General features: G+C 50.3%; 1 protein-coding gene across 10 annotated transcripts in view; it reads right to left on the bottom strand.

The window, feature by feature from the left end:
• The window catches only part of LOC118225161 (unconventional myosin-IXb), a 66,603-nt gene that overhangs the window by 27,261 nt on the left and 16,467 nt on the right, over positions 1-22,875 (bottom strand). For all 10 annotated transcript variants that reach the window (XM_035413223.1, XM_035413225.1, XM_035413227.1 and 7 more), the window contains exons 2-7: positions 19,652-20,548; positions 4,006-4,100; positions 2,095-2,157; positions 1,654-1,753; positions 1,192-1,292; positions 407-536 (exon numbers count right to left, since the gene is read on the bottom strand). In XM_035413223.1, coding sequence (XP_035269114.1) covers positions 407-536; positions 1,192-1,292; positions 1,654-1,753; positions 2,095-2,157; positions 4,006-4,100; positions 19,652-20,488 — 1,326 coding nt within the window. In that variant the 5' untranslated portion in view covers positions 20,489-20,548. The remainder of the gene's footprint in view (positions 1-406; positions 537-1,191; positions 1,293-1,653; positions 1,754-2,094; positions 2,158-4,005; positions 4,101-19,651; positions 20,549-22,875) is intronic.

The following is a 22,875-nucleotide window of genomic DNA, read 5'->3' as shown; positions in this document are numbered from 1 at the left end:
GCAGTTCTCCTGAGATGAAGCGGTTAATCTCCCTGTGCTATGCGAATAATCTCAATAACTATTTCACAACATGCAAATTCAAGTAACGCACAAAAAGATAAACCCGACTATTAAAATCCCTCCCTCACAATCCAGTCTCTATCCCTCCTACTCACAGCTGCGCTAGGGGGAGGAATTCCGTGGGTACATCACAGATAAGCACAGTTCTGCACGGTACCGGTATGTCTGAATGCAGATTAACCCTTTGCGAGTGGGCTTTTTGGAATGTTCCAGAGCTCCACAGCTTTCGGTTACCAGTAGTAATTGTGACATCAGCATTAGAATGTTCAGTCAAGAACATTCCAACCACGTATTTGTGACCTCACACCTTACAGGGTTAATGTGTGGCCGTGAGGGAGATGGTCACCTTGAGCAGATCGGACAGGGTGGCCAGGACCTCCGGGGGCCCCACGTCCAGCCCCTCGTCCCGCCCCGTCGACTTGCGCCTGTACGTCACGTTGCCCAGGTACAGGATGGCGGACAGTACTGAGAAAATCCTGCAAAAAAATAAATAAATTTAAAAAAGAAAAGAAGCTCAGCAGCAGCGTTACGGAGGCGGCTCAATCTCGAGCACGCTGTGCGGATAATGGCCTCATTAAAATTTCAAACGCCACCAGAGGCTCATTTCGCCCGTTCTTTGGCGGTGACACAATGGCACAAAGGCTCCCCGCGACTTCAGGCCCTGGCGTCCGCTCAAGCCGCGCGAGTAAACAAGCAGACGCACGTCCGTAACCCCGCTCTTCCTTCTGGCACCAACCCCGGGCCGGCGAGCAATCCACACACTTGCTGGCCTTTGTTGGCGCATTTTTTTGCGCCTTTGTTGACAAGTCCCACCCTGCTGAAACTGTTCGCCTGGGTTGTAGTTCTCATTCAGAATTTCGTTACTGCATTTTACTTCACTCCGTGAGGTTCAATAGCCAGACCAAGAGGAAAAACACATTTCGTTTTGCTTATTTACTCACTGCCGATAAGAGCGTCAGCCAGAAGCCTAAAATTTCATGCGACGTAAATGCGCATGAAATGCGGATCGCAGGCGTTCCTGCGATCCACATGAGGCTGCACGTCTGGTTCTGTCATCGATACAGGGGTCTGCTTAGCCCCGAATGAGTTTCCATGACGACGGCGACAGGAAATGACACTGTTTCCACTCACTGTTTCTTAGTGGCGGGGAGGAAGCCCACCATCTCCATGGCCTGCTGCAGCCTCTCAAAGTCGTGGCGCAGATCCTCTTCATCTTCAATCTTAAAGTTTTGCTGTGAGGGAGAGAGAGTGAGCGAGCGAGGGAGGGAGGGAGGGAGGGAGAGGAAGGAGGGAGGGAGGGAGGGAGAAGGTGAGAACGGGCAGGGGGGGATGAACAAAGCAGGCCTGATTGGTATGCCATGTACAGATGCTCTGCAGCACACAGCGCATTCAGGAGCCCCGCAGCCCGGGCCAGAACAGGAAGCAGCGGCTTCAGAGTTCCTCACACTGAGGCACACGCAGTTTCAGCCTCAGCCATGACCGGGCCAGGCGTTAGAGGGGGCTTCCCCTCCACCCTTAAGGGACACAGGAGCGAGCGGGCGCGGTCAGGCACGCGGCACTCACCGCGGCGGCCTGGTTGCCCGGGCAGCGTACCTGCTTGAGGTAGAGGTAGTCTTCAGGCTGTAGAAGTTTGAACTCCTTGCGTTCCTCCTCCGATGCCCCCACCAGCAGGTAGTAGAACACGTGGTAGTTCCTGCAGGGAAGGCAATTCCGACATGGATCCTACACCAGTGTTTCACAGTGTTGCCGGTATAATTAGCCGCCGTGTTTGAAAGCCGCGAGGGCTGAAATTACACAGTTCCTAAAACGTCAGGAGTAATTAGCAGCGCATATGGAGCGCATTAGAGTCCAGGGCTCTGGATCACAGCCGAAATAAAACCGGTGGGGATTTCCAGGCGAACTGACAGGGGCCTCCCACCCGCACGGGCCCGGTTCTGAGAACCGCCGACACCGGGGGAACCGCTCGCAGTTCTCCTCACGCGGGCTTACGTGGGTCGTGGGTCGAAGGTCGCGACGTTCCCGGGGCTGTCTTACCTTTCGTTCTTCTCTCTGGAGACCAGCCGAGACTTCTCCAGAAGGTACTTTTCCACAACCGCCCTGCGATGGGAGGGGCAACCATTTCAGAGACAGAGACATTCGGGACAGACCCACTCCCCCTCGCCCCTTGGCTGCAGTTTACAGAGGTAACTCATGTGAAGAGAGGCCTGACAGTTAGGTGAGGGGGGGGGAGGGCTAAAAATCATATGAGGATACAGAAACAGAATGTCCTCAAGGTCTACTGGAGACTGCCACAAAGTACCATGCAAAGCCACAGAGGCAGCACCTCGCTTTAAATATGAGTTTAAAAACTAAATGAGCTTTTTACTAAACTGCCATGACGCAAGCAAATTAAAATTCTAACCCTATAACTGTTAGTGTCAGTGAATAGGCCAGCCATTGGAGGAGGATGCATCCATTTAGACTTCCACACTGGCAAGCTGTGTTGTCCTCGGCATACAAACTGGGTCTAGCTAATCTAATAAACAACAACTAGTAATTTCTTCTATTGCATTATCTTAGCCCAGGTTTAAAATGGCGTGCACACACGTGCACACAACCGAACACAAGCACACACACATGCGCGCGCGCACACACTCAAACACAGAACGCCATGTCCTTACATTATTATGCAGTTATTCAGTTTGAATGGCATATTTTTTTTTCTACCCTTACATTCCAAGCCCACTGATTACGACACCAGTGCTCAACACAGATCTCTGGATAAAACCGATGCTGGTGCTGTGTTTGATTACCCCGAGACTCACAGCCCAACAGTCAGAACGTAGCGTTCGGCTCAGCAAGGTCTCAGGCTTCTCATAACAGCCTTCACCAGCACACTGTCAAAGGTTATTTTTATAGCCATTTGCTTACAGTGAGGAAAAACTGATGCAGAAGTTCAGCCTCTGCGGGTTGCACACTCATGCATGGGCATCTGCAGTTAGCATAAAAACTCCGCCCGTTTGGCTTCAGCTGAGGTACGGTTTCCAAAATAATCTGCCGTCTAGTCATTAACAACCGGCATATCCATAAATTGTGACCGAGTGTGGCCAACTGATCATGCTGAAGGGTAGATGAGCAAAAACCAGAACAGATGTACATAAAAAAAAAAAAAAAAATTTGGGTAAAGGATCTGGTTCCGCAAACAGGAAAAGGTGCATGCATCACCCACATGATTACAGTGAGATCAACGCAGCTGAAAAAAGTACAAAAGCCACAAAAAGCGGCAAGATGTCCAATATCTGCCTTTAAATGAGTGCGTTGAGTTCATGTACAAATTGAAAACTGCACTTAATGGCTTGTTACTGGAAAAGACACTTTTTTTTGAACATAAGAAAAAACTATTCAATGTGTGGCAGAAGTACACCGTCAGCTGTGACTGATGCTGAGAGAGAGACCCTTCAGCGTGCCAGCTAGGAAACAGCTTGGCTCTCGGTACAACAGGATGTAAAACAATCCTCAGTTCGCATTTATTTCCCCCTTTATAAGTATATTATTCTTTTTTATCCTCTCGTTGCACAAAGGGTGCCTTTCAGACACAATGACAGAACTCAGGAACGGAAGCAGAAATGATCTCAGGGTCCGATGACCTCCAGCAAACCCAAGCAGCCTTCGACCTACGCAGCCCCCACTTCCTGAACCAGAAGAAGCGCTTCCTGTGCGAGGAGGAAGTGACACGTTCTGACTCATGCCGTAACCACAGATATGGCAGCAAGAGGAAGAAACGTCTGATCTCTACCCCAATAACTACTGCACAAAGGCTTCCTGGCATGCATTTCCTGTGAAGCAGAGACGACTTATTTCACACGCTAACTGTAAGGGGATGCGAAATGCAAAATAATTTCTGGGCAGGTGAACATTTGGGAGTACTGCAGAGTGCAGAGCGTTCACAGGGCAAAAATGACTCACCCCCGGACAGCCCCGCCCTCCAGATAATTGACTTGGATGAACTTCCCGAATCGGCTGGAGTTGTTGTTGTGGGCGGTCTTCGCGTTGCCAAATGCCTGTTTTGGAAAAGAAGACAAGTTTTAATCAGGCAAACGGGTCTAAAACGTTTTTCTCTTTTTCCAAACAAACTTCACCAATTTATTATGAAAAACATTCATATTTGTACAACACTGTCCATACTACAAAATTGCAGTCCAAAGTGCTTAGCAGCAAAAGTCAGAGCAGTACAATATTAAAACCAAAATAGAAAGAAACAGGAAGGAAACTGGGCTATTGTGTGGCGAAGCGCTGGCTCCCCCACTTCAGGGTGCGAAAGCATCTCCTCATTAAGTCAAACAGAGCCACACATAACAGAGCCAACATTATCCCCTCCATGAAAGACCGGACTCGAGCACAGACGGGCAAGGAAAGAGATTAGAGCAATCAAACATCAAAGGACCGCCGAACACTCGACAATGAGCGAGCCTTCACGGGTTACTCTGCGCTGACATGAACACGGCTCTGTCTTTACCAAGTCAGCAAAGCCAAAAGAACACAAAGCACGCTAAACGCACGCGAAACCTGACCGGCTCGTGCCTGCAAGCCAGACTTGCCAACTGTGCTGAGATAAGAAGCACGCGCCTCACTGCGCTCTCCTGAATCAATAGCGCCAGAGAGAGCTGATAAACACAACTACGGAATAGCATTACAAATAACTAACTACATGTAAATAAAACAGAACAACCATTGAAAATAAGTGAAAACGTACGTCAATTGCTCAAATACAAAAACTTTATTTATAGCAAACTGTCAAGCAAAATTATTTAAAGGCCAAGTGTGGGCTGGTGCATAGGTCATGCCACTCCCTGACACTCATAACATGAGTGTCAGACATGATGTCATAATGGAGGTGAGCATGTGTGAGAGCGGAGGAAGGGTCAGGGCTGAGGACACAAAGCTGGGCCTGTGGCGGCCGCGCGCGGTACAGGGAAAACACCGGGCCGCGCTGATGAATGAGCACGCCCCCCCCCAGGGCGAATGCCACCCGCAGCCGGGGGGCCAGCCACGGGCCTGAATGGGGATCAGTGTTCCCCACAAACAGGGGGTCGACAAAGCCCTTCCGTAGGGGAAGACCGCTTCACGCATCGCAAATAGGGCTGGTATTGTGGGGAGGGGGTGGAGGGTGAAAATGTGAGCAGGGAGGAAATTTCGCAAAGGGGGGGGGGGGCGGCAGATTTCGTAACGGGAAGAGGGTAAGAGGGCAGGCTCTCTGCGGGAGGGGGGTGTGAGTGGAGCGGCAGTGGGGGGTCTGCCTAATTTAGACCCCTCCTCCTTGCGACCCGATGACCCGTTTCACAGGGCTTTAGCCGTTTCGAGGCAGCCGCTGCCCCGGTCGTTCCTGAGCAGGATGTGGCAGCAGCACTAAGAGGAGCTGGATGAGAACCCTCATAACCCCGCGTTACCTCTGCTGCACTGGATTAAGGCAGATTTAAATCAGAAGCACGTCGCATGTGTTCCAAATTAACTCCTGAGTGCTCGGATGAGGAAAAGGTATATGTGCGCATGCACACCTGCACACCCCCCGCCCAACACGGATACACACACACACACACACGCACGCACACACACACACACACACACACACACACACACACACACAGAGAGGCTGGGAGCGCCTGGCTCTCGTTTCCTCCCCTTCGGTCAGGATTAGCTGGCCTAAACAGAACGGTTGCTGTGAAAGGGCTCCAGCTCTGGCCCGCCATTGTTCCAGGCCCCGATTAAAACAGACAGCGCGCTCCTGCTGGCAGTCCCTCACACTGCAGCGGAAAGTGCTGGTGACGCCAAGCAGGGCCAAGTCCCCCCCCCCCCCACCCTGGGAACCTTCTCCTCTGCGCTGAATTCTTAACGTGTTCCTGCGGCGCTCGCATTCGGACATGCCCAGAGCTGCTCCCGCGCTGCGCCGCGCCGCGGCCGAGGTATGAGGAAGCAGCCAGACACGGCCCGTGCGTAGTCATGACAACGGCTCCGTTTACCAGTTTACACTGGCATAAACGTAAACATCTGTTGTGTGTATGTGTGTGTGTGAGAGAGAAAGAGATACAAATAGACCAAAAAGTATGAGTGAGAGAGACAAGAGGGAAAGAGAGAGAGAAAAGGGAGGAGGAGAGCGAGGGAGTTTCATTTGGCGGGCTGGTGTGTGGAGTGCCTGTCCCGACGTGTTCCTGCTCATCCACTATCTCAGGTGGCCTCCGGTACCAGCTCCCTGTGCCTGCGTTTCCACAACAGCGCTGCACGGCCCAGCCCCACCAATCAGATCCTCACCACACAGCCAATCAGATCACGTCCTCTCCAATTCCGCCCGAGATGTCATCACTCATGAAAACACAGCCTTGAACTGTTTCAAAGGGTCTCCTCTCAGACAAAAATAAAGATATATCATTAATCAAAATCACCAAGTTAAAATCTGAGGGAATTCAAACTAATTACACTGCCACTTATTGCAAACACATGTGCAGTGAACCACTGCCCATTCCCAACAGCCTTACTCAGCCCAAGTACAACATTAGAGCTGGAGATTTATGGTGACTTTTTTCCTGACATCACTTCCCCCGGCGTGGGTACAAACAGCCACGTATGCATGTGTGGCAGTCCAACTACCCATGATACAATGGGAAACGATCCTACAAAAACACTGGAGAAGCAATAGAGCAGGACTCAAACTGGGCCGCGTTCTACACCATGACAAAGGGAATCTAAATCGAACAAAACTCGCCAATAACGCGGGCCAGACCTGCACACTGTGGGACCATCTTCAACACCGTGGCTTCTGGAGTGCGGTACAGTATGATCAGAGGGTGAGAATGCGACGGGGTAAAGTCCCACATCTCCTAAAGCTGATCCATGAACAGCGCCTGTGGGACGGGGCCGGCACTGCCTGGTAACCTTACCGAGCGTCCGTCAGCGAATCTGTCCCCTGCCCGACGCTCCCCCTGAGGGATGACACCCCTCACCCCCGCTCGTGCACCCCGTCAAAAGTTCCACCTGGGCAGAATAGTTTGTCTCCGTGAAGGAGGCGGCAATTATTGTTTTTGTTAAAAGGCTGTGGAACTAGCAGGAGTGCCGTTCGTCTGGGCTGGGAGAGAGCGGGGCTGCCACAAGGCCAAGCACAGCCAATAAGCCGTCCAGAGAGGTGGCTAAATTTTACCAATCATGTGAGTCCACCGCAGCTCTGAGGGAGCGTGCAGTGCACTCCTTAAACAACGTCTTCCGTATGGTTTCTGCTTAGAATGTACTGGCAACATGAGCATTTTGGATTTTATTTCACATTAATCAGTGCACAAAATGAGGCTGCTTTCCATGATGGAGGAGATGGCAGCTTTGAACCCGCAAATGAATGCAACTGCTCTTGCATCTTTGCTGACTGTTTGGGTTTATTTTTACAATGTGAAGCCTACTTTCAAATCTAAAACAAGAACAGAAGTGACAACAATAAAAAACACCAAATCTTTCACAAACATTGCAGCTCTGAAAAAAGCCTCAAGTTCTTTTAAAACTGACCTCTTCTATCCTGAATACAGAAGGACAGTTGAGAGAAGTGTGAGCAATGTACCCAGAAAACAATGATTAGATATTTAGATAATGTTTCAAGACAGAGTTTCAAGCTGGGAACAGAAAAAATTGAAATGCAAATCAAAGATAAGAGACAGCGTCTGCTTCAAAAGAACAGAACCTGCAGGTCAGCCAATCCTAATTTAATCAACGTTCAAAGCATTTCTTTTATTATTATTAAAAAGGAAGGTTTCTCAGCAGCACACAGAAGATGTAGGCCATTTCACGATGAAAAAACATTTAAGCTGCACAGTGAAAGTAGCAGAGCCTCGGCTTTGCTTTTGAAGGGTATCTACGGTTCAATCTCATTTGCACTTTCATTTTGTGTCAAATCTTCCCCAAGTGATTTACGAGCTGGGTGACATTCCCATGAACAGAACTATAGCGGTGAATCATATGATTTAACGGGGACAGGCATGACCTGAGGTTTCTGCTTTCAAAAGACTTCCAACATTGCTAAGCCTGTATAACACTTCAGTGAAACACAGGCAAGCATGTGGATGATCGTTTTTCCACAGCTTAACAAACTTTCGCTACATCTGGACTGCCGGCAAACCCAGCCTGCTAGCGGTAAATATCCTTTTTCGTTTTCAGGGTCATCCAATGTTTTACGGCTTAAAGAGAAACTCATGATGGAGGAACGAGTTGTGAAAGTTCTGATGCCAGGCAGACAGAAGAGCACCCAACAGGCCACACGGACAAGCAGATGCTAGGCAACGGGCTTTGCAGAAAGATCGTAGATATCGCTTTCCTGAAACAATTTTTTGTCTGCCTTGGGTTTAGCAGGAAGTTCAAAATAGCAATACAAGACAGAACCTTACATTAGAATAGTTTACCCGACAGCTATGCTAATGCTAGAAGCCTCGTGGATTTTGACCCTCTGCGTCTTGTTGATTAAAGGTGATCTCATTAAGCACATTGTACTGTGTTTTCTGCTTGGGGCTGCGTAAACTGTTAGCGTAAACTGTAAACCTGCAAACGCGGAAGTTTAAATGAAAACAATTCATCTTGATACTGTGGTGACGACTTGGAGCAGGACAATGCCAACCAGGACACCAGGCCAGGAGACTGCACGTGGCGGTGTGGCGCAGGTGCCAGTCCTAGGGCGGTGCTCAGTGAACGCTCGAGAGACTTCACAAGAACCGACTGAAGCCGTCCTGTGGAAACATTCCAACTTTGTGACGGAGAGCAAACGATAGCGTCAGAACCCCCCCCCCCCTCCCCGAGCTGAATGACTTCCATTACTTACGACCAAATAAAACTGGAATGTGGCCCGCATCTCTCGAGACAAACTTGAATTCAGCAAAAGTTATGAAGAAATTCAGAGCTTTGGCGAGAGCATGATTTGAGATCGTTCAGACCAGTTTAAGAAAAGAAAGTGCTGGAGATGAAAATGGGTTTAATTTAAGACTCCGTTTAAATGCACTTGCAGTAAAACAATCCATAAACAACACATTACTGCACCTACAATCACTTTCTCACGACTGTGTTACCAGTCTGGGGCACGTCTGGAGGCACAGACCACTGTGACCCAAAATAACAATGCCGGAGTCAGCAGATGCAGTGGCGTAATGATGCTTCAGACAGTGTGAGCTCTACTTTATTCTGTCATTTTCAGCCGCCAGATCTTATCAAACGCTCCACGCCACACACGCTGTGCGGTGCTCTGAGGACACGCGCTCAGTTCTGCACCACATGGGTGCACTGAGACACGGGTGTGGCCCCACTGTAACGCAGCCTCTACTGAAGAGCGGGCGGACGGATCTGATCTAGCTCCGCGCGTTTCTACATTTTGGGCCTGACAATTGGCTTAAACAGCTGCGTCAGGAAGAGGGGCCGTAAAACCTGGAAATGACGTCTGTCGATTGCCTCGAGCGTTAATATGGTCACTTCCTGTCGTAGTCTCTGTGTGCTCAGGCGTCAAGCCCGACCAAATATGGTCAAAGCCCCGCTAGAGTGGAAGTGGAGTCCTGGGGCAAACAATGGCCGCCAAAATACCCACGATTCCTCTGGACTTCCTGCCAAACAATGCAGCGTTTGTCAGCGCCCTGCGAGGAGACGGGCCGATGGAGAGGGGAAGTTCATGCAGAAAGCACATCCTGCCGCCAAAAATTCACCTCCTGGATGGGGGGCGGGGATATCAGACCGATAGGAAGTAGGAAGTTCCTGTCTGTGAGCCGGACCACTTCGCATTACAGTTGGTATATACCTGCTTATTGCCGGTATATTCCCCCAATAAGCAGGTTAGATAACGGACGGGTGGATGAATGGATGGTATATCCCTCCCACCCCCGCAGACTTACCCTCATAGTGACACTGACAGAGTCCATTTCATTGGCTTATGGCAAGAGTGACGTGCGTTTTACCTCACAGACAGAAATTTTCTATTGTGACCCATTGTGTCATTTCTCATCTAATAAGTTGGCGCCGCAGATGGCTGCCTCGGTGTGTTGACCAAAGCAAATTCCTTGTATGTGTAAATGTACTTGGCAATAAAATACGATTCTGATTCTGATTCTGATTCTGAAAATCCCTGTCAATAAGAGCACAAATTTCCTGTCATGATTCAAAATGAAATTCCTGTCCGTGAGCCGAACCACAACAGGTCACAGCGGGCGCAAGTCGGTGGAGGTGGCCCCGTCAGCGTCCCTGAACCCTCTCGGTGGCCCGTGGTGGACCTCACTGGTGCATTCATAAGCTTCAAGGGCTGCGCCTGTCCAGGGGACGGTTTTTTTTTTAAGCAGCGTATTTCGCAGCAATCGCAGTCACAACAATTAGGCCACATTCAGCGGGAGGTACAAATGAAGAGCACGGCACCCTGCAGAAACTATTCAGAGTGGTTCGACTGGTCCTGTGGAACCTTGCCACCGATTTTACCGCGAAAAAAAGATCAGAGGAACTACACAGGAACAACTAAAGCGACTTTACGCAAATAGCGGTCTCAGCCCAGCCCTTCTTTAGAGTCATTCAAAGAGGAAGCTAAGCATTCTAATAAGAACTGTCTCGGTGTAAATGCAATTGAATTTGGGTGCTGTCCCCAAAAAGGGCTTTTTTCAGTGGAAGTTCGGCTTCATTCCACAGTGGGGCTCTACTGCCGGGTCAGTACGGAGGGTGACAGGGTCAACCGCTGAGCGGTCTCCTCAAGCTAACCTGAACAGACAGGCCGGTGAGCGACCGGGATCACCTCCCCCGACAATAACAACGTCTCCATCCGTCTGCAGCGCAGGACCCACCCACCAACCGACACCTCATCAAAGCGTGCAGAGAGAGAGAGAGGGCGATAGAGAGCCTCCTCCAACAGCTCAGGTTACTCTGCAGACACACCAACAAGGCTCTAAACCATGGCTAGAGCAGGGTATGGAGCCACGGGACTGAGCTGCCTGCAAGCTTCAGCGATCCCGAAGATTAGAGCGCCCAAACTGCGCACCACTCTCTCTCACGGATGAGGTCAGCACGGGTCCGTATCGATACATTCCACTTCAGTCAGGCTCAATACCGTGAAAACAGTACAGCCGACCGATCAATCGTTTCCGTGACCTACACGCCACGCTTGAATGTGTCTGAAAATGGATACGGTTGCTCGAGGGTAATTAGCGGGAGACTCTGTGGAATGCGGAAAGTGGAGCAACAGTAGTCATGGAAAGAAAAAAGGAAAGAAAAAAAACCCGTGGCACTCTGAGGCGGTCCGCTGATTGAGAACCGGGGGCCCGTTCTTCAGGGTGCATTTAGAAGCCAGGCCATCACTCCGCTCCCCTCGGCCTCCTCCTCTCCAGGGGCTCCAGTGCATGTCCATCCATCACGGCTGCCCCTTCGCCAACAAACATTCTTTCAGGAAGGCTAAACCCCCTCCCCGCCCATTCCGTCTCTCTCCCCCCTGCAACAAAAACAGAGCCGGGCCAGCTGAATGAGAGCCCGCCGGGCATGCTGGGTAGAACCTGACGGCCCACTGTGCGTACATCAATCTGTCACTCAAGGGGGAGGAGGAGGAGCCAAAGCAGAAGGAGCCACTGCCCACTCTGCATAGAGGGTATGCACATGATGTCACAGAAAGTGGAAGTCACTGCGGTTACACCCACTGAGTGGCAGAAAGACTACGGAGTGGCAGCGTTAGCGTTCAGCTTGAATACCGCGAAAACACAAAAAACACATCTAAAATGGGAAAGAGCTGTTGTGCGATTGACTGTACAAATAGATTCAACAAGAAATCGGAGCTATCTTTTTACAGACTGCCGAAATATTTGGGTAAAATCATACCTTAAGTTATGTACTGTGGACTACTCTTCAATTAAATATTTAGCATCTTTCATTTATATTCTGTGTAACTGTAAAGATTTTGTCAGCATTTATTAAAAAACATCCATGATGATGAGCCTTGTATTCTACAAACAAATGGGGGATGGTTTGATAGTGTTAGCTAGCCAAGCATATAAATTAAGGTATGATTTTACCCAAAAATCCAACATATCTGACACAAAATAACAACCGCAAATCCACGTTTTGGTGCCTGGATTCGAGTTGTGTCTGCGAATTGCAGCGATGCATTTGTTTCTATTTTCTTTAGCTTACGGCAGTCTGTAAAAAAATAGCTCCGATTTCTTGTTGAATGTTCATGGACCACTGGTTATTTGGTAAGTTGTAAGGATCACTGTCGAGTCCAACTACCTTTAATCTAAGCAAATAATAGTTTGTTTTACTCCTGGTTTTGCAATTTCCTCTACTAAAGGCAGCCATGTCGCAGCATGTTTTGCCACTCGGTCTGGCTGAGGGGGCGTATTCCGGTGGGAAAGTGACGTTGGTGCATACCCTCTATACATCAAGTTGTCATTCAAGGAGGAGGGGGAGGAGCCACTGCAGAAAGAGCCCTCTCAGCACTGCGGGGGTGAAGAGAGGGAAACCTGTACGACTTGTTCTTCAGAAAAGGGAAGACCATGGCCATTGGTTGTGGTGGTGGTGGTGGGGGTGCTTGAATGCCAGTTGAGAAATTCTCACAGCAGCGTAGAGCTCACCCAACTCACCCAACTAAGGACTCGCAAACTGCATGTAAGAACATTTTTGGTTTGTGTGAAATCTACAGCGCAGTCCTGGACAGAACCAGTGAATTCTGATTCTCAGAGCATGGCTACTGCTCAGCACAGTGGAGAAGTGCAGAACCTTCAACATGGATGCAACTAACCTCACCTTTTTTTTACATATGCACATTTGGGAACACCTCAAAAACAATGAAGCAACAACCAGCAAGGGCATGGATGAAAGCATGATATTCTACTGTACATTCATTAACCCTTTAAAACAGAACCAGATAAAGTACTATGAATTCCTCATTCCTAATTAGGAATTCCCTTGCTTTGTGGTCAATGCAGCTACAGCTCATTGACCACAAAGTAGCACCTAGATATGACCCCGAACCGTCACCGATGCAACGGTCACCTATGTGCGCAGAGAATATCTTACAGAAAATGTCTTCATGCTCCCATGTAGTTTACTGGGTGCTCATATTTGACATTTAACCTCACTCTCATACTATATTTGAATTGAGTTGCAGTAGTGAAATATCACATTTGAAAAACAGCAGAGAGCATATTCACACGTGGTTTACTCTTACATTTCAGCCTTCTATTTTCCCGTAGATTACACCCACAAACCAAAATATCAAACCAAAGAACAAAAGACATTCAAATGAGTTAAATTTATTTAATAATATAATTACACATTTTCATAGAGGCAGTTGCAAGTATTTTTATCGACTCTAAAATTTCATGCGACCATGGTAATTATAGATCCGCATAACCCAATGGGTCAAAGCGTTACGTGTGAAATTCAATGTAGCAACGAAGGCTTCAAAAATCCCCTGTCATGGACACCACAATGCCACCCACAATGCAACTTCTCTTCAGTTCTAAAAGAGAACTGAAAGCAAAGATTACTTCAAAAGCTTGAACTACTTAAAAAAGGAATTTAAAAAAAATTAAACCAATTTTAGACTGCACTGGATAACAATTTTACCCTATTTGGGAAGAGCCTTATCTGATCCTTTGTGCCTTGCTGGTGTTTTGATGACGCTCTGTGCTTGGCAGTGTCTAGGCTAGCACACACAGCTGTAGAGAGAGAGCATACTGATAAGGTCACAAGTTGTTTCCAAACAGCTGCCTGACTTGTGACGCTCTGTCTGCAATCGAACTGATGCATGTGGCCTGTAAAAGGGCGAACTCCAGCGTAGCACTCTGACCTGCAGCCCGTTCCAGAGAAAGACATCATTCAGCGCTCTACCTGGCTGCCCCCACCCACGCAGACGCAGCTCCTGCCAGACAGGAGCAGCCCCCGTCTCACATTTCTAGGGTTTGTTTCTGCAGATGTTCCTTCAACACCGCGTTCGGTGTAATCCCGTCTACCTCCCCACAAAATCTATTCCCCTCAGTGACAAACGGAGGAGTTTTTTCACTCTCTCTCCATCTGTCTTTCTCTTTGCCAGCTCTCCATATCTACCTCCGTTTCTCTCTTCACATAACCCCGTCTCCGTCTGGCCTCCACCCCCCCTCCCCCCCACCCCCCCGAGGCCGGCACACTCCACCTCCGTTTCCGTGAGGGGCTCTGAGAGGGGGAAAACTCAGTGGGGGAAGAACGGGATTATGGGGGGGGGTGGAGGCCAGACGGAGACGGAAGTCTGAGGGAGAAGGCGTGGGGGTTAGTGGGGGGGGGGGGGGGTCCAGACACAGTTAAAAACCTTCCCCTCGCCCTGCAGGACACGCGACAGGCTTGGGCTTAGGGGTGAAACGGTTACCGGCTTTAATGATAACCACGGTAAAATTCCCGATGGTTAGCATTACCGTTTCAAATTTTAATTATCATTAAAACCGTGCTTTGAAAAACTCACAGTAAATATTCCTCACGGAGGAATATTTATTTTTATTTTTATTTTTTGGGAGCGGGGGGAATGTGATGTGGGTGAAGGATTGGGGAATTAGATGAATTCTCAACATCCCTGTCATCAAAGCATATACAGTACATGGCTCACAGAGTTGGGCTGAACAACAGAAAACTCTCCCAACAGCGATGCATGAAACAGTGAGATTGCCCTTACGAGCTCTTCAGGCACCAGACCAGAGCTGCGAAATCTGTAAAAGACTAGATCTCATTGCATAGAATGTGAAGAAATGTCTTCTTGGTTGCTGTTTTCTTATCTGAAAGGTGCACAAAGTGCAGTTACCTCTCATGACCACATGGTGCCATCTTTAATGTTAATGCACATTTGATATGGTTTTCATATGTTTACATAAGGTATTGGCTATGTTATTATTTTAATGTTTATGCAAAAAAAAAATGCATAGTGCTGCTAATTTTATTTGTGGTTTTCAATATAAAACTTGGTGAAATGATTTCAGTGTGTGTATCAGCGCTTTTTGAACATTTTCAGCACATTTTAACAACACCGCGATAATACTGATAATCGTGATATGAAATTTTCATGCCGTTACATCTCTCCTTGGGCTGCACGCGATCATAAGGCTGGCCACATACAGCCCCCCCCCCCCCCCAGGCACCGGATGGAGGCCGAGGTTAGGAGCCTGTCAGCTCGCCGACCACCAACCAGAGCCCCTGTACCGCAGCCTGGGGACAAGTCAGCCGGGACCACCAGCACACTGCAGGAGCCATAAAAACACCACCACAACCACGGCAAAGACACAGCTCCCCTTTCACCTATCCCACATTAGCGCCACTGTACGCTGGATCGCTGGAACAGCTTCCTCTCATGAAAGCTTTCTTCCATACAGGCTTTCAGAGCTGGTGCTCCGCTGCCTGCACTGTTTTCAGTGGCAGTTGGAGATCGACTGTTCGGCGTCGCCGATTCGCTGCTATGTGTGAACATTGACCTGTGCCTTAACGGACTGCCGTGGCTTAGTTCTGCCAGCAGCCCCGGCCCACTGCTTCACAGGAACAGGAGGCTAAAATGCTGGCATTCAATCATGAGACCGTTAGCGTGCGCATTTATTTTTAGCCTCTGATGGAAGAAAAAAAAAAAAGGAGCAAGTATTTCAGAGAAGGCTGCTGCCAAGCCAGCTTTAAGATTAAAGCTGGGTCTGATTAAGCCAAGAGCACACTTAAAAGAAACACGCTCCTGCTACCCTGGGAAAATTAGCAATAAATCAGGAACATACAGCAAGGTAGGCTGAAGCAGAATGGGAGGGGGGTTGGGGGGGGGGGGGGGTGGAATTTCAGGGGGAGATCGAATGACAGGGGGATCACTTAAGGGAAGGAAATCCTCAGTTTCCATCTGCACAGGAGCTTCATGAAAACACGTCCATTCTGAAGCCCTCAATGAGCAGTGATTGGTCAGTCAGGAGTTCTTTAGCGCTGCTGCTCCAGCAGCAGGTATGACAGAATAGACACCCCTGCAGTGTCTGTCTGTCTGTCTGTCTGTCTGTCTCCCCTGGAGCATGCATGGGTGCTGCTGCACGGCTGCTGCTGCACGTGTGGCCCTTCCGCAGAGCGCGGGGATGGAACCCAGAGCAAGGCCTGCAGAGGAACGTGCGTCTGAGCGTGTGCGTCTGTGTGACCGGGCAGGGCATTGTGGGCCGCCGCTGACTGACGGGGGCGCCGTGGAGCCCTTGGCCCGGGAGCAGCTCTCCTGCCCTCAGACTGCCGAGTTGCTGGGTAGACTGCGTCTCCGACAGGAAGCCACAGGAAGCGGCTCACAGGAAGCGGCTCACGCGGCCACGCTGCCCGAGGGCCGCAGCGCGGGGCCTCCAGGACGCGCCCGAGGCCGAGAGGAGCGCCGCGGCTTCCGCGCGACAAACTGAGCGCAGGTGGGCGGTAACGAGCGGAGCCTGACTGACGGCACACGGCACACGCCTCGCCCCGCGCCTGCAGCTTCACTTCAGCTCCGCTTCCCAGTGAGCCCAGCGCTCCGGGGGGTGGGGGGGGGATTCACAGAGCAGGACTACTCAGTTAGCTGGGTAGCCGCACCGAGTAAAACCCAGAACCCTCCCAAATGTGGAACACGGACTGAAGTGAAAAGAGCCATTCCGGGTTTTACTCAGCGCAGTTATCCAGCTGACTCAGTAATCCTGCCTCGTGAAATACCCCCCAGGACGACTGACCAAATATCCCCCCGACGGACTCTCCGCACTCACTGGCTTCACAAAGTCTGTACGCCCTGACTGACGAAAGACAGAAACAGCAAATTCGCTTCTATTTTCCAAAAAGAAAAAGGAAAGAAGAAGGAGGAGGAGGAGGAGGAGAAAAAAAACAAGCAGCAGCAAACCGCACCAGATGGGAGCCGTGGTAACAGAGTGGATCTCCAGATGTGAGCTGCACTCACTTCACCCGGGCTACGAGAATGAGGAGACTGTCTGGGGGGGGATTTGGGGAGGGGGGGGGTGCGGGGATATGGCACCATGGCGACGGGGGCAGAGCCGCACGTTGTAAAAACGCTCCTTCAGAAGAGGAGCCCCGCGCGGGCTTCCTGCGCCCGCCAGACGCCGCCGATCGCGTCAGGAAGCGGACGGGCTCCGTCGCAGGACGCCGCAGCTACGCGCAACGAGACGCTTCCGCGTCCGCCACGCTCTGGCCACACGTCTGCGCGGAGAGGGGAGGAGCAGCTCTGTCACCTGACCGAACGGCTCTGATAGAGGCCGAAAGCGGGCCCTTGTGCTCGTGCAATCTGATAAGGCTGCAGTTCTCTCCAGCGCACGGCCCTGCCTGTTACATTTTCTGCACTTAAGGGGGGGAGGAGCCGGAACATTCTGCAGGCCGGTACGACAAAAAAAGCACCTTGCATGCCAACCATAAGGCCCTGCATTACACACACACACACACACACACACACACACACACACACACACACACACACACACACACACACACACACACACACACACACACACACACACACACACACACACACACAAAACTATGACTGTTTAAAATCATTAAATATAAGTTCATAAGGTCTCACTCTTTCTTCAGTCCCTAGAAACAGGCACACACACAGCGGTTGTGTTAATGCAGGATTCTGTGTTCTTTATGCAGAAGAAAAGAGCCAAAATGCAGGAATATACACTGCGTTCTATGAACACAGATATTGTCAGGTTTTAATTTAATAATCATTTTTTAAAAGATTAAAACGGGCAATGGCCCAGACTTGAACCACAACAAAACAATTAACAACATACGTAAATTAAAACAGAAATTGCGCACACGCGCGCACGCACTCACACACACGCGCACGCACTCACACACACGCGCACACATACGAGCACTTGGACTCCTTTTTATCCATCTTTCTTAAATGAAAATGCCATTGCTCCACGAGAGTTCAGAGAGTCCATTCGCTTTCGGATTACGAAAGGCCTTCAAAATACTTCCATCGCCACCACTGCTGAGCGTGCGAACTCACTGCCAGGGTCGCATGAGCTAAACTCAATCATCAACGTCTGATCCTAACATAGCTGTTCACAGTTCTCCTCACAAAGTCACAAAGTTCACAAGGTCAATCCCCTCGTACTTCGCAACGCTCTCACCGACACACAAACTGCCGCTAACGCAGGAGAGTCCAGAGCAAGCGCATGAAAACCCTCGTCACGCATTTTTAACAATCTCCGCCACCACGTGCTACGCAGAGATGCTACGTGTGCATTATCCTTTCCTCTTTTCTCCCCCCTCCCAAACTCAACATTTACGGAACAAGAGCAACCCATCGAAAACAGACCGCCGGGCCTACTGGGTCGTTCCGAGGCAGGGCTAGCGGAGCCGCCGCGCAGCCAGAATCTTCCTCTAAGCAACGCGCTCCGACACTTGAAGAAAAACACAGGGAATTCATGAGCGAGAGCCGAACGTGGGCCAAGTGAACGGGTTACACATAGCAAATCATGAGGCGGGGGCAGACTCAGCACAATGGGGCCAATTCATACAGCGGTATTGTATCGCTGAAAGAGAAAGCACCCTCAAACTCCAAAATAAACAGCTTCCTCACATAAGGAACCCTCAAACGTGCATCCTGGGGATACATTACGACGTTTCAACTGGGTCTCTTTATTTTTAGATTTAGGGAAAAATGCGCTATGGAAGGATGAAGGCAACGATTTGTGACGGCCCCCCAGCCTTTGAACAGTGTCTGTTTCACATTAAAGATCACTTTCAGCTACAGACAGTAAAACTGAGAGGTAACCTTCAGATTGCAGCATTGACATGACAAAGCCATTATTAGTTGTGTTCTTTTGTAAATTAAGGAATAATCGAACACAAGCACACACATTCCCCGTGAAACACAAAATGTGTCAAAAACAGAATGGAATTCTCTTCTCTTTCTCCGTTAAGGTTTGCAGAGCCTATCGCCCTTGCAGTAAAGAACGTCAGCTGGACGCGGGACGTATAAAGGGTTAACGCGGCACAGTAATGACACTTCCTGTCTTTCTTCTCATTTCTTCTTTCTGCAAAATGGCTTTTACGTCAAAGCAGGAACATCAGCCTCGGAAAATGGCCCTTTTTCGTCCTCAGGGCGCGAAAGACAACAAAAACGTACGCTTCCTAAATACCAGAGTTTGGGTCAGAGAGGTGAACCAAAGCAAACCGCTACAAGAAAACAATCCCAAAAAAAAGCTATTGTGAAAAGTTCATGCAGAGCGCTCTGGCTTTTGGACTTCACTCGTTTTGGTTCACTGGCGGGTGAAAGCTCATATCATCTCATCAGGAACTCTAAAGAGCGGAAGTGTAGCTATCTAGTCCTAGAGATCAGCTGGGGGGACCCACTGAAATTTCAACCTATCAGACAAAACGCATAGCGTGTTTAGAAAAAATGAACAATCTACATGAATGGCAATTACAGCCGGTGACAAAGAACCAAGCATTTGACTTCAGTGTGTTCATGAAGAACCGAGCCTTAGCTGCAATCGTGTTGACTAAGTAAGAAACAAGCCTTAGTTGCAATTGTTTTGACTAAGAACCAAGCCTTAGACTAGTGTGCTGACTAAGAACCAAACCAAAGACTTTAGTGTGCGAGACAGCAGAGGAGGGATCTGCCTACCTCGAGCACTGGCCCCGCCCCCAGGATGGTTCTCTCCACCCCGCTGGCGAAGCCCTTCTGGCTGAGCGCCGTCAGGCAGTGGATGAGGAAGTTGGTGCTCTGCGTCTTGCCGGAGCCGCTCTCCCCGGAGATGACGATGCACTGGTTGACGCGCTCGCGCAGCATGGCGTAGTACGCCACGTCGGCGATGGCGAAGATGTGCGGCTCCAGCTTGCCCAGCTGGTGGTTCTCGTACATCTTGACGTACTTGGGGTTGTAGATGGGCAGGAACTTGAAGGGGTTGATGGCGATGAGGATGCTCCCGGCGTAGGTGTAGATCTTCTGCTTGTGGAAGCGCGAGCGCAGGTTGGTCAGGATGCTGGCCTCGGTCAGGGCGGGGAGGTTGCACAGGTCGTCAAAGTCCTCCTGGCGCGGCGGCAGGAAGCCGCGGGCCTGCAGCCGCCGGTTCTCCCTCTCCCGCCGCAGGGCGGGCAGGTGGACGTAGCGGATGGAGCCGTCATGGTTGCGCTCCTGCAGCAGGAAGTAGAAGCCCTCGCTCTGCGGGTGGCTGTCCTGGGCCCGCCGGGGCCACAGCAGGACCCTCTGCACGGGGAGGTCGCTGGCCTCCAGGACCCACTCCTCCCCGCCGCACTCCTTCACCTCCGCCAGCGCGTAGCGCAGGGAGCAGTCCAGGCCCAGGACGCCCGCCGCGTCCTGGATGACGGCCGCCGCCGTGGCGTCCTTGGAGACGCGCAGGGTGCAGCATGACTCCGTCTCCAGGGAGAGCCGCGGGTAGATCTGGAGAACGTAGGTCCTCCCGTCTTGGCTAGCTGTCCCCTCGCCATCCGTGACACTCATTCTGACACAGGGAGGCACGCTTCAGCATACCGCACTGCCTCTGCACTCACCATCTAAAACCTGCGGGGGCACCAGAGAGCACACATTACAAACACACGAAACAGAAGAAGGCTAACTAGCTGAAATACGTTAGCATGAGCTTTTTAGCAAAAAAAAAATTTTTTTTAAGTGTATATTTTTGACTATAAAGATAGAAAGTTGGACTTTTTATCTGTTTAAAAACTGATTTATGAGACTGCTGCCTTTTCCCAAACTTTCTTTTCTTGGCAAGAGATGGAGAAATTCTCGATTTTGGGAACACACACACATTAGACACAGAACACACTGCCATCGAAAACATGCGGGAGTCTGGAGAGGGATGGCAAAGACATTACATTACATTCATTTAGCAGATGCTCTTTTCCAGGGTGGCTTCATAATGCAAAACATAAGTGTACTTGGCTAAGAACACTCCCAGGCCAGAGAGAGCATGTGTGTGAAAACGCTAATTTAGGGCAACGGTAAACCGCCACTTGACGAACGCGTGTTCAGTGTCCCGTGTGCGACCGGCGCTTACGGTCTTCACTGCGTTCCGCGCTCGCGGTGCACGCACGTTAGGCTGCGGCAGACTCCGCCCAGATTTCGACTATTGAGGCTATTTTCACCCCCCCCCCCCCCAGTCTACTGGCAGGGGGAACAGGCACAGGCATTTTCCCTCAGCGAGACGGCCTGACGTGTTTGTTTATACGTGCCCTCCGCCTGCGTCAGAGAGACGGGGCGGGAGTTTACTCTGCGAGCGCCGACTTGGGAGGCCTCCCGCGCGGACGCGGGCGTCAGTCGTGGAACGCGGAGGCGCGGTTTTAAAGCGCGGAGGTTCTAAGCGCGGAGGTTCATGCGTTTTCAGAAAGGCACTTCTCCCCACACACCCCCCCCCCCACCCACCATTCTTGAAAATCACGTTTTTCCACATTGTCCGTTAATGAGAAGCAGACCCCTGTTTGTTTGGGCTCCAAACACAGCTCAGGATGCGACTGACATGGCGGAGTCCATGCTGGAATGGAGCAGGGCCCGCCTGGCTGTGTGCACTCTTCATATCAGAACCCCACCTGAATCAGGAGCGGCACCACGCTAACCCAAAGCCAATCAGAGCAAATGTTGCCCTAGGCCGGAGTACTCCCATAGTTTATCCTTAAAGTTTGGTAGGACCGTCAGGAAGTTTGTGAGGATACGCTATTATAAGTATAATTATTATTACAACTAAGACCTAAATATTTAGAGAGCAGTGGGCCTAATGCCCTCTCTCATAAATTAAGCAGGTCATAGATATGTGGGAAAATTCCTTCCTGTTGCATTGCTGCAACTTTGTTTTTTCTGCAAATGCATGAAGGTGAAATGTTGCACTTGGCTGTAAGGCATCTCTGCAAGCCCAGAGCAAACGGATATCAGCGGTTTCAGCTCAACAGCATGCCGATTCTAGATAGACAGCCCTCTCTGCTGTTTAAATCCCACCCTCTCACAGACCCGAGCGCAAGTACCAGGGGCGGGACGGAAAAGTACCAGACAGCCGAGCCGAAACAGAAACGTCAAACCCTCCGATCTGGGGCTTTCGGAACAGTTCCCCGCCCGCCTGTCCCCCTCATCAATCTCAGCTGCCTACAGCCTGACCTTTCAGTCGGCCCCTCCCCCGGTCGGCAGGACCCAAGGCGGCGCAGGTAGCCGTGGTTACGGAGCGCTACAGAGGGGGCGGAGGAACACGTGCGCGGTCCCCGCCCCCTTCTTCTCACCCACTGGAGCCACGGCGCCTCTGTAGTTAGCCCACAGCCGCAAGCGCTTGTCATCGGCGCTGCCGCGAGCGCTCACCGCATCCTGACGCCACACTGAAGAGCAGCGACCAGGGCCCGGGAGAGAGAGTGTGTGTGAGCACACATGGGTGAGAGTGGGTGGGTGGGTGGGTGTGTGTGTGCACACAAATGGGTGAGAGTGGGTGGGTGGGTGTGTGCGCGCGCACGCAGGTGAGTGTGTGTGTGTGTGCATACGCCAGTGAGTTCATGTGTGTGCACGTGTGAGTCTCTGTGTGTGTGTGTGTGTGTTGGCTGTCAAAAGTGCTGTCAAAAGTGCCATGAAATTGAGTTCGAATATTAGCTTTTGCAATTAGTTAGCGTTCGAATATATTTGAATATCATTTGCCTATAATTCACAAAAATAAGCTGCTTATTTTCGGGCGCAATATTCACGTGACGCTCCCTCTAAACTGGCCTGCACGTTGTTTTCCACAAGCGGGCAGTAGAATAGAGGACATCGGTGAACTTTCATACTACTACATCTCATTTATAATATGTATTTGAGATCAACTGTGTGGCGCGCAAGTAGAAAATCACGTCGAATTTCAAATCAAAAATCAAATCAAA

Source organism: Anguilla anguilla, chromosome 4 (genome assembly GCF_013347855.1).
Source record: "Anguilla anguilla isolate fAngAng1 chromosome 4, fAngAng1.pri, whole genome shotgun sequence".
Lineage (NCBI taxonomy): Eukaryota > Metazoa > Chordata > Actinopteri > Anguilliformes > Anguillidae > Anguilla > Anguilla anguilla.
This window is presented reverse-complemented; position numbering and strand designations above follow the sequence as displayed.